This window comes from Marmota marmota, unplaced genomic scaffold, assembly GCF_001458135.2.
Source record: "Marmota marmota marmota unplaced genomic scaffold, marMar, whole genome shotgun sequence".
Taxonomy (NCBI): domain Eukaryota; kingdom Metazoa; phylum Chordata; class Mammalia; order Rodentia; family Sciuridae; genus Marmota; species Marmota marmota.
Genome location: NW_025999941.1, coordinates 6,352,272 through 6,365,089, shown reverse-complemented (window position 1 = coordinate 6,365,089; position 12,818 = coordinate 6,352,272). Strand labels below are relative to the sequence as shown.

General features: G+C 32.7%; 1 protein-coding gene across 1 annotated transcript in view; it reads right to left on the bottom strand.

Moving 5' to 3' along the window:
* Window positions 1-12,818, bottom strand: part of Dnah12 (dynein axonemal heavy chain 12) — a 267,252-nt gene that overhangs the window by 183,007 nt on the left and 71,427 nt on the right. Inside the window, exons 25-30 of the mRNA XM_048801012.1 lie at window positions 11,516-11,672; window positions 10,823-10,995; window positions 7,365-7,517; window positions 6,612-6,851; window positions 6,045-6,290; window positions 5,602-5,721 (exon numbers count right to left, since the gene is read on the bottom strand). Of these exons, the coding sequence (XP_048656969.1) occupies window positions 5,602-5,721; window positions 6,045-6,290; window positions 6,612-6,851; window positions 7,365-7,517; window positions 10,823-10,995; window positions 11,516-11,672 (1,089 nt within the window). The remainder of the gene's footprint in view (window positions 1-5,601; window positions 5,722-6,044; window positions 6,291-6,611; window positions 6,852-7,364; window positions 7,518-10,822; window positions 10,996-11,515; window positions 11,673-12,818) is intronic.

Sequence of the window (12,818 nt, the reverse complement as noted above, 5' to 3'; positions counted from 1 at the left end):
AGATGGGGTAGAGAGAGAAGATGGGAGGGGAGGGGAGGGGGGATAATAGAGGATAGGAAAGGTAGCAGAATACAACAGTTACTAATATGGTATTATGTAAAAATGTGGATGTGTAACCTATGTGATTCTGCAATCTGTATTTGGGGTAAAAATGAGAGTTCATAACCCACTTGAATCTAATGTGTGAAATATGATATGTCAAGAGCTTTGTAATGTTTTGAACAACCAATAAAAAAAAGAATTGCAATGCATTTCGCTGTCATATATAAATAAAAATAAATAAATAAATAAATAAAATTGTAGCAGAAATAAATAAGTAAATACTTTAAAAATATATAAAATATCAACAAGATTGAGTTGGTTTTTCAAAAAGCCATACAATGATACAAAGCTTGATTTATATGTAACAAAGTCCTAGGTTCAATTCCCAACATTGCAAAAATAAAGCATAAATAAATAAATAAAACAGACAAAAATTTTAGCTATATTAAAACGAGAAAATTCAAATAAAATAAAAAATGAAAGAACAGATATAACTTCTACCACAAATACAAAGAAGGCAACTGTGAACAATTATATGACAAAAAATTGAATAACCTAGAAACATATAACCTACCCAGGCTGTACCATGAATAAATTAGAAATTTAAACAGAGCAATAATGTATAACAGCTTCACATCAAAGAAAAGCCCAGGACCAGAGTTTCATGGCTAAATTCTACCATTTAAGGAATAATTAACAACAAACCCTTCTCAAATTATTTTCTGTAAAAATTAAAGAGTAGGGAACACTTGCAAACTCACTTCACAAGGCTGGTATCACTCTGACCAAAATGAGACAAAGATACTACAAGAAAACTAAAGTATAAGTCAATACATTGATAATCATAAATTTTTAACTAAAACTAGCAAACCATATTCAACTATACATTAATGCAGTACATTCACCATGATCAAGTGAGAATTCTCTCTGAAAAGCAAGGCTATCTCAACATATGACAATCAATAAGTGTGATTCACCATATTAACAGAATGAAGGGCAGAAACCATAAGATGATCTCAATAGATCAAGAAAAGGCATTTGAAAAATTCAAATTCTTTAAGACTCAACAGATAAGGTAGAAAAGGAATGTTCCGCCTTACAATAAAGGCTACATATGACAAACTGATAGCTAACATTATACTCAACAGTGAAAAGTTGAAGACTTTTCCTCTAAGATCAGTAATAAGATAAGGATGCCCACATTCACCACTTTTATTCAATATAGTACTGGAAGACCCAACCAGAGCTATTTAGAAAGATAAACAAAAGACATCTCAATAAGAAAAAATGAAGTGAAATTGTGTTTCCTGATGCCATGATCTTATATATAGAAAATCCTAAAGACTATACAAAGAATATCAGAATTGATAAACACATTCAGTAAAGTTTCATGATATAAAATCAACATATAAAAATCAGTGGTGTTCCTTTTATCTTTAATAAAGACGAAAATGCATGCTTTTTTTAATCTTCACTTTCCCAAAGTATTAAAGTATTAAGATGTTTCTCAAAACCAAAAAAAAAAAAAAAAAAAAAATCAGTGGTATTCTTAAACATTTAAAAAATTTGATTATAAATTTTAAAGTTTTGGGGCTGGGGCTGTAGCTCAGTGGTAGAGAGAGCACTTGCCTAACATGGGTGAGGCACTGGGTTCAATCTTCAGAACCACATACAAATTAAATGAATAAAATAAAGTTTTAAAAAAATTTTAAAGCTTCATTTACAATAGTAAATGAAATAGTAAAAGAAAAAATTACTGCTAAGTACATTTTATTACATTTATTGACGCATTATACTTTTACATAATGGTAGGATTAGTGGTAACATGCATATTTGTACATGCAGACAATATAACAATATAATTGGGCCTATCTCATTCTTTGGTATTACTCCTTTCTCCTCCTCCTTCCCCCTGGTTCCTTTCCTGTTCTCTACCAATCTCCCTTCATTTTTCATGAAATACTCCATCTACTTTTCTTTTCCTTCTTCCTCTCTAACTCCCCAAAATGAGAGAAAATATTTGACCCTTGACTTTCTGAGCTCGGCTTCTTTCACTTACCATAATGTTATCAAATTTCCTACAAATGCCATAATTTTATTCTTCTTTATGGCTGAATGAAACTCCATGAGGTATATATATCAATTTTCTTTATCCTTTTATCCATTGATGGACATTCTAGGCTGGTTCCATAGTTTGGCTATTGTGAATTGTGGTGCTATAAACATGAGTATGCATGTGTCTCTATATTATGCTGACTTTAATTATTTTGAATAAATACCAAAGAGTGCTATGGAGGGTCATATGGTGGTTCCATTCTTAGCCTTTTGAGGAATATCCACACTGCTTTTCATAGTGGTTGTACTAATTTACAACCTTACCAAGACTACGAAAGTGTTTCTTTTTCTCTACAACCTTTTCAGAATTTATTAGTTTATATTCTTGACTACTGCATCCTAACTGGAGTGAGATAAAATCTCAGTGTAATTTTGATTTGCATTTTCCTAATTGCTAATGATGTTGAACATTTTTTTTTCATATATTTATTGACCATTTGTACTTATTCTTTTGAGAAGTGTCTGTTTAATTCATTAGCCTATTTGTTAACTGGGTTGTTCCTTTGGAGTTAAATTTTCTGAGTTCTTTATATGTTCTTAATCCTCTGTCAGAAGAGTAGCTAGCAAAGATTTTCTCCCATTCTGTAGGTTTTCTCTTCACATTCTTATTTGTTTCCTTCACTGTGCAGAAGTTTTTTAATTTGACACTATACCATTTATTAACTTTTGGCAGTATTTCTTGAGTCTTAGGGACCCTAGTGGAGAAAGGTGCTGCCTGTTCCTATATGTTGGAATATTGGCCCTATATTTTTGTCTAGGAATTGCATAGTTTCTGGTGTAATTCTTAGGTCTTTGATCCATTCTGAGTTGACTTTTTGAGTAAATTTTACCATGTGAATGAGATATCTGTATATTGAACATATAAAACATTGATGAAAGAAATTGAAGATGATATAAATGAATAAAAAAATGGCCAATGTTCATAGATTGTAAGAATTAACATTGTCAAAATGTCCGTACTATTCAAAATGATCTTCAGATGAAAGGTAGTCATTATTAAAATTCCAATTTTGTTCTTACAGAAATAGAAAAAAAATCCTGAAATTCATATGGAACCACAAACTACCCAAATAGCCAGAGCAATGTTGACCAAAAAGAACAAAATTGGGTACTGGATTTAAAACAAATTACAAAGCTATGGAAATCAAAACATCATGGTCTTGTTATTTGTCCACTGGGATAGGAAAGAGAACCCAGAAATAAATGCATATACCTATAGTCAACTGACTTTTGACAAAGGCACAAAGAATACACACTTTTCAATAAATGGTGTTAGTACAACTGGCTATACACATCAAAAGAATGAAAATGGAATCTTACATCATCCACTATATAAGGATCAACTCAAAATGAATTGAAAACCTAAATGTAAAATCTGAAACGTACAAAACAAGTAGAAGAAAATGTAGGGGGGAAAGCCCAATGACAATTGGCCTAGGCAGAAATTTCTTAGATCTGGCCCTGAAAGCACAGGCAATGAAAACAAAAATAGAAAAATGGGATTTCATCACATTTAGAAACTTCTTCAAGCAAAAGAGGACACAAGTAGGGCTGGAGATGTGGCTCAAATGGTACCACACTCGCTTAGCATGTGTGAGGCACTGGGTTCGATTCTCAGCACCACATAAAAATAAAGATGTTGTGTCCACCTAAAACTAAAAAATAAATATTAAAAAAAGAGGACACAAGTCATGGAAAGGGAAAGAAATACTTAGAAATTATACATTGGATAGGAGCTACTACCCTAAATATTCAAAAACAAAAAGAAAAACCCATTTAATAATGAGCACAGAAATTGAATAGAAATTTTCTCAAAAGAAGACTTAGAAATAGCCTACAGATATTTTTTAAAATTTTAATTTTAATTTTAAATTTTGTAAAAATACTCAACATCTCTACTCATCAGAGAAATGCAAACTAGGACCAGAAGGAGCTATCGCCTCATACCTTTTAGATTGACTATTATAAAAAACACACAAAATATTGGCGAGAACATGGAGAAAGGGGAACTCATACATTATTGGTAATATTTTCAAGTAGCACATCCATTTTGGAAAACAGTATGATACTTCCTCAAAAATTTAAAAATAGATCTACCATATGATCAAGCAATCCCACTATTGGATATAGCTGAAGGAATTGAAATCAATTATACTTAAAAGATGTCTGTACTCCCATATTCATTGCATCATTATTCATAATAGCCAAGATATGGAAACTATGTAAGTGAATAGGTTTTTAAAACATGGTATATTAACACAATGCAATATTATTCAGCCTTAAAAAAAACAGGAAACTGTCATTCATGAAAACATGGATGAGCCTAGAGGACATTATGTTAAGTGAAATAAGCCAGGTACATAGAGGCATATACCATATGATCTCCCTTATTTGTAGAATCTAAAAAAGTCAAACTCATAGAAGTAGAGAGTTAAGTTGGTGGTTACTAGTGCCTGAGGGCAGGAGCAGGTGGAGAGGGAAAGAAAAGTCAAAGTTAAAGTTGAATAGGAGGAATAAATTTTGATGTGCTATTACACAGCAAGGTGATTATAGTTAAATAATAATATATTGTATATTTCAAAATATCTAAGAGAGGGTTTTAAATGTTCTCACCACAAAGAAATGATAAAAATACAAGGTGATGAATACACAAATTTACTTGAATTGGTGATCTCACAGTGTATAAATATATCAAAACAACACCATAAATATAAGCAATTATTATTTTTCAACTAAAATTTAAAGCTTAAGAAAATAAAATTTGATATAATTCAAGATATACAACATGATGATTGATATAAATACATAATTGTGTGATAGTTAACAAACTAATTAACACGTCCATCACAACCCATCATTACCATTTATCTGGTAGAGGGGAACATTGCTTCCTTTAGGAAAAAGGTCAGTACATTAGTTAAACTTGAGAAATAAATTCTTACTATGTTAACTACAGGGTGTTTTACTACTTTCATTTCTGCCTAAAAAAAATATACAACAAAGGGTTGGGGTTGTGGCTCAGTGATAGAGCACTTGCCTAGCATGTGTGAGGCCCTGGGTTTGATCCCCAGCACCATATAAAAATAAATAAACAAAATAAAGTATTGTGTCTATCTACAACTAAAAATATTAAAATATATATATACACACACACAACACTAAGTATTATAGTATGTATGCTAGAAGGTATTATTAATCTCAAGATAGGAAATTAAATATTTATTCTCTTAAAAAGAACATTACCTTTGACTTAAAATTTAAACATGTTAAACCTGGTAACATATAACAGAAGGTAACAAAATTTACTTATCCTAATTAAAGTGGTTAAATAGACTACCATCCTCCAAAAAGAGTAATTTCATTACTTTAATAAAACTCTGTGAACAATTGAGTAATCAGTTGAATTTGTTGTGCAAAGCAAGTCATTCACATAGGTTTACTTACATTATAGTCAGCTTCAGGAAGTTTAACACCAGGAAATAAGTCACTAGTTATGCCATTAAATAAAGGTATGTCATGTGACATAAACTTTGGTTCATTCACATCTTTAATTGATCGAAGAAGCTAAAATCACAAAAAAGGACAAAATAAGTTAATTGCCTACATTTATTGTTCCATTCCACCCCTCTAACCAAAATTTTTCTCCATGGAATTCCCAAAGTGAAAAAAATAAAAATAATTCTATGCTTATCAAGCCAAAAGGTCCTTGTATTCATATAAATAATAATAAACATAACCCAAAACTATAATTTCAACCCCACATAGAAAGACTTGAAGCAATACCTGCCTTACTTGCCTCTGCATCGTTCCTGACTGATCTCACTAAAAAACTTTTCTACTGAAAATTTCACAGTATATTTAGATGTATATAAATATTTAATACTTACCAATATATCTTCATTTTCATTTGGATATTTTAGTTTTAGGTTTCCAGCAGCCACTAAAACTGCTTTTACTGCTCGCATTCCATAGTCATAATGAAATTGCGATGAGAGCTGCTCTGAGCAAAGTCTGTAAGTCATTACTATCTTCACAGACAGAGGTTTTGCATTCAAAAATCCATAGGAGTAGAGGGAAATTTCTGCTATAAGGGCATAGTTTGGAACCATCATAGCCACTGTTCTAAAAAGAACCTGGAGTATATAATAAATAAAATATTTACATAATATAAACCATTTTAAAAACTAGTTATAAGCATTCAAAGAAAATGTGTTGATATTCAAGTTTATTCCCCCATAGCAACACATTTTCATAAAAATATTAAAGTGCTACTGAAAAAACAATTATAGTTTATGTCCTTAGTATCTTTTGTATGTCTAAAAAAATTATTAGAAGCATACCTTATATCAAATGGAGTTAAAATGGAAATAACAGATACATGGGAAGAATGTTAATATTTTGAATATTGTGCTATTATTTATGATTAACAAACTTAAAACTTTAACAAATATTACCTTAAGGTTGTCTGGCAATTCAGAACGCCCTGCATAGCCAGGATTCATGGTAATAGCTACAAAACAGTTTGGATTGAGCTTAAGTTCTGTCCCTTCAAAAACAAACACTTCCAACTTCTGTTGAATGGCTCTCTGAATGCAAAGGATCTGTTGAGCCACCACTGACAACACCTCCAACTCAATTCGATTAAATTCATCAAAGCAAGCCCAAGCACCAGAAGAAGCCAATCCTTTAAAGAACTAAGGAAAAAAAAAAAAGAAAGAAAAATAGAGGTGATTTTTCTTAGGAAATGTCATCAATATATATGTTCTTCTCTTCTTGGTACCAAGAATTGAACCCAGTAGTGCTTAATCACTGAGACATACCCCCACCCTTTTCAATATTTTATTTAGAGACAGGGTCTCACTATTTTGCTTTAGAGCCTTGCTAAGTTTTTGAGGCTAGCTTTGAACTTGTGATCCTTCTGCCTCAGCCTCTTGAGCCACTGGGCTTACAGGAGTGTGCCACTGTGCACGGCAGAAATGTCACCAACTATTAAAACAAATGTTTAACCTTTTGAGTAAAAGTTGAAAGCTCAGTTTGATAAAAGCCCCAAGAATAAAAACAACGTTTTTAGCTCTAAAGCCAACATTCAAGAAATGCTTAACCCACACTGCAATAGTATTTATATAAGTCTGCTTCAGTTTATCCAGTTAGACTTAAAGCTACAAAGTTTGGAACATTTAATATTACCAACTCAGTAAATGAATCACCTTTCCCATTGCTAGATAATCTAGCCCATCTGAACAGTTGAATACCACACACTGTACAGCAAGAGCTTTAGCCAAGTCCTTGGTAGTTTCAGTTTTTCCTGTGCCTGCTGGTCCCTCTGGAGCACCTCCAAGGTTTAAATAGAAGGCACCTATCTGAAAAGGAAAATATATATGAAAAGGAAACTATGCATCACCGAAAACAAACAAACAAATAGATAATTGCTTACCAAATGGATTTATTCTTAGTTATAGCTTCAGAGAAGCTGGTTATATATTTTATTGTTGTTACTTTTATTTATTTATTTTGTATCAGGGATTGAACCCAGGGGTGCTTTACCACTGAACCACATCCCCAGCCCTTTTTTATTTTATTTTGAGAAAGGGTCTCACTAAGTTGCTGAGGGCCTTGCTACATTGTTGAGGCTGGCTTTGAACTATGATCCTCCCACCTCAGCCTCCGGAGCCACTGGAATTAGAGGAACATGCCACCATGCCCATTGTGTTCAGTTACTTTTTAGCATAGAAGTTTCTGGTTGCAAAAAGAAAAGCAGCTTAAAATACCCAAGAAGAATGAAAATGCATCAAAATCTTGTTTTCTAATATTTCATATGTATCCCATTTACCTTTAAAAACAAAGAACATCTAGCTTTGAAGGGGTAAAATTAGTTCAAAAAGGTTTTAATTAGAAGTTATGGAGATGACTTTAGAAGACAATAGTGACACATTCTAGATGGTCAGTTGAAGAGGACAATCACCTGAAGTGAGTACTGTTTGAAAGAGAAACAAATGAACTATTCTACAAATTTTGGCCATGATTTGCCTGGCTGTTGTCTTCTGTTCTCTATACGTTCTCCATTTTCTCCATGCCCATAGCACTGTTCTATACTTCTCTTACCAGTTCTATTGTTTTCTGCCTTGTAATGTTATTACATACACTCTTTTTCTCATAAATTAGTATTTAAGCTCCTTAAGTAAACATCAGCAGTATCTGAATTATTTCTGGGTCTTTACATTAATTAGAACAGCAACTGGAAATTTTTAGCATAGAAATTACAGCCTGTTCTAATTATGGAATTTGTTTCACAAAAATCACCACAAGAGTTTGTGAAACTTAACTCCTTTTAGAAAAAAATAGGGTTAAAGGATCAAGATTGTAAATTTGGGTGTACAGGGGAAATAAAAGAACCCTGTACTTTCTATTTAATTTCACTATAAACCTAAAACTGCTCTAAAAAGTGCAGTCTATTTTTAAAATAAATCCATAAAAATGATAAACTTTTTTACTTTTACCAAAAAACCAATAGAGATAGCTAAGTAAATAAAGTCAATATCAAAGATATTATACTTGTTTTAAATTTATAATGGATGTTATACCATTAACTTAATTTCTGGGAACCTTGGCCTCTCCCCTCAACTTCAAGAAAATGCTCACAAGTATGTTCTTTTTATTTTATTTATTTATTTATTTTGATTGTACACCTATTATTTTCTCTTTTATTTACTTATTTTTGGTTTTGGTTCATAAATTGTGATGCTTTCTTTGTTCTTAGGAATTCACATGATTGAGTTGCTATATTCTTTTTTTTAATTAGTTACACATGACAGTACAATGATCTAGACATATCATACATTTGCATCATGTGGGATATAATTTCTTATTTTTCTGAGTGTAGAGGTTGCAGAATTACATTGGTCATGCAGTCACGTATATACTCACAGCAATAATAATGCCTATTTTATTCAGGTAGCTTGCTGAAAAAACAGAGGGTTTGGTGAAAGGTTTTATCATAGAAATTACAGTCTGTTCTAATATCATAGATATTATCTAATATCATAGACCTTTTAGAATCTCATCCAAATCCCCCTTTATCAGGTCATTACATTCGCCTCCCATTTGCTGTGAAATCTTGGTTGCAAATAGCTCAGAGTTGCTTTTTTCTCCTAAGAACTGTCCTCAACTTGCTCTCCTATTGGAACTACCTCATCAGCAAATACTGGAAAGCTTACTCATTCCTTTGTCCCAGAGGTGACTAACCAACGACAATAAAGGGGTACAAAAGCCAGATCTTATTGCCTTAAAGTAAAGTAACTCATGTCATTCATGCTTCAAAGCTCCCCTTGAGATCCTGCTACAACTATCCATTGCTCAAACCACTTCTTCATTTAATTTTTCCCCAGCCCAAAACTGTTGCCCTCATTTCCTTACAGATTTTTACTGAGACCATTCCCTAAGAAATAAATCATTTGCACAAGTATCTTTATTTCTTCTCTGCTTCTAGAGAACTCAATAGAAGACACCTTCATTTCACTTACATACGTGGATTGGTATTCCTTGATGTTCCTCTTCAATTCCCAGGTTGGGTTGCCAGATTTAGCACAGAAAAATCTGAAATGCCTAATTAAATTTAAATTTCAGATAAATAATAAATAATTTATTAGTATTACAAAAGTATGTCCCTTGCAAAATTGAGGACATACTAAAAAAATTACAGTCATGCATCATATAATGATGTTTCAGTCAACGGTGGACTACATAGATGATGATATATACAACACACTTTAGATAAACTATACCATCTAGTTTTGTGAAAGCATATTCTGATTTTTGCATGATAAAATCACCTAATGATGTATTTCTCAGAATATATCTCTATCATTAAGTGACACATGACTGTCTTTGTTATTTGTTTTAAATTCAGAGTTAACCTGGGAGTAAACCTGGCAACCATATTCCCAGGGTTTTAACAGTCATTGTTCTATCTTCCATAGCTTCACAACTAAGCACAGGCCTAACTAAGCATAATCCCCACATGTAAGCTCTGTCCTTCCTATTGAGTCGCACTAAGTTGGAGTTCCAGGACCCAAAGGTACTTTTCTCATCTTTCTCTCATCTCTCCCAGTATCCCACTATAAAACCTAATACTATTTTGTGAAGCTTTGGCTTTATTTTTATATTTTCAGTCCCTCCCTTTTTCTAATTATTCACAATGGAAGAGACTCACAACTTCTATACATTAGAATAAAAACATTCTTGTATGCTATAAAAGTACCCAGAAGTAATTATTTATTGCCATAATTTCACATAAAGAGAATTTGGGATTAAGAAGGGATAATTGTATTCAACTACTACCAGTAAAACAATAAATGAAGAGAGCCATATTAAATTTAGACAAAAAAATTTGACACCTCACTGAAAAGTAATTTTAATGTATGGATTAAAATAATTTAAATGCAGGCCAGGTGTGGTGGCACACACCTGTAATATCAGTGGCTCAGGAGGCTGAGAGAGGAGAATCACAAGTTCAAAGCCAGCCTCAGCAACAGTGAGGCGCTAAGCAACTCAATGAGACCCTGTCTCTAAATAAAATACAAAATAGGGCTGGGGATGTGGCTCAGTGGTCGAGTACCCCTAAATTCAATCCCCAGTACCAAAAAAAAAAAAAAAATTAAATGCATACCAATGTTCTGTAACACCTGTCAGTTAGAGGAGTAATGACAAGTCGAGGTGAGTTACCAAGATATTCATAAGCATATTTTACATCACAATTAATGATACGAACTCGAGCATTCTCATATTCCCAATAATAACGAAGCTGAGCAAGCCACTGGAAATCTGTATCATGTGAGACACCTAGAAAGAATAAAACACATAATCCTTAAATGAAAATAATTCGAAAAATAGTATTTTATCAGCAAATATCAAACAATTCACGTTTTCCAACTTATAGAAAAGATCATGCAATTCTGTTGAAAAAGACATACAGTAATAAATCTTTATTCCTGAAAGCTATAAATATTTTTAACTTTAATATTAAAGGAAAAAGTCGGCCTGGGGTTGTGGCTCAGTGGCAGAGTGCTTGCCTCGCATGTATGAAGCACTGGGTTCAATCCTCAGCATGATGTAAAAATAAATGAATAAAATAAAGATTAAAAAATTATGTTCATCTACAACTAAAAAAAAGATTTTTAAAAATATTAAAGGAAGAGGGGCTGGGTTATGGCTCAGCAGTAGACCACTCACCTAGCACGGGCGAGGACCTGGGTTCGATCCTCAGCACCACATAAAAACAAATAAATAAAACAAAGTATTGTGTCTAACTACAACTAAAAATAAATATTTTTTAAAAATATTAAAGGAAGAAGTCACAAACCTGTTTCAATCATGTCCATGACCACATCTCTAGCATGGACATCAATTGTAACTAATGCCCCCAGAGTGATCCTGATCTGCTTAGACAATTTTCCTCTTACCAGCTCTACAATATCATTTAGTTGATTCTGGAGTTCTGTATAGTACTTCTTTAATCCCTACAAAATAATAAAACAATTTAATGGATTTTATATGCATTACCTAAATCTATATTTTATATATTTATTCATTTACAAAAGAATTATGACTTCATAATCTATCCCATATAGAAATACATTATAGGGGGGCTGGGGATGTGGCTCAAGCGGTAACGCGCTTGCCTGGCATGCGTGCGGCCTGGGTTCGATCCTCAGCACCACATACAGACAAAGATGTTGTGTCCACCAAATACCAAAAATAATAAATATTAAAAATTCTCTCTCCCTCTCTCTCACTCTCTCTCACTCTTTCTTTAAAAAAAAAAAAAAGAAATACATTATAGGGCTGGGGTTATAGCTCAGTGATGGCACTTGCCTAGCATGGATAAGGCACTGAGTTTGATCCTAAGGACCACATAAAAATAAATAAGATAAAGGTATTGTGTATACCTACATCTAAAAAAAAAAGTTAAAAAAAGGGATACATTATAGAGTGGTTTTTCTCTAAACCCAGTAAAAGAATAAGTTTTCTAAGAAATATATAATTTAATACTATATACAGAAATTTAGGGAAGTATTGCCTTTGCAAAGAATAGACAAACAGCCAGGTGCAGTGATTATAGGTGCAGGCCTGCAATCCCAGCAATTTATGAGGCTGAGGCAGGAAAATTGCAAGTCCAAGGCCAGCCTGGGCAACTTAGTGAGAACTTGCCTTAAAATAAAGAAATGCTGACTATGTAGGTTAGTGGTAGAGCACCCTTGGGTTTATTTCTTAGTACTGAAAAGAGAGAGAGAGAGAGAGAGAGAGAGAGAGAGAGAGAGAGAGAGAGGGAGGGAGGGAGGGAGGGGAGGGAGAGACACAACAGAAAGAAGAAAGAACAGACACTAGTATGGCAATATGTAAATCACTGGATGTGTAACTGATGTGATTCTGCAATCTGTATACGGGGTAAAAATGGGAGTTCATAACCCACTTGAATCAAAATGTGAAATATGATATATCAAGAACTATGTAATGTTTTGAACAACCAACAATAAAATTAAAAATAATAATAATAATAATGATAACCATGTAGTAAGAACCAACTATAAATTATTAAATAATTCATTTATACCTGTATGACATACAAATAAATTAAATTAAATTAAAAATTGTGGACAATTTGA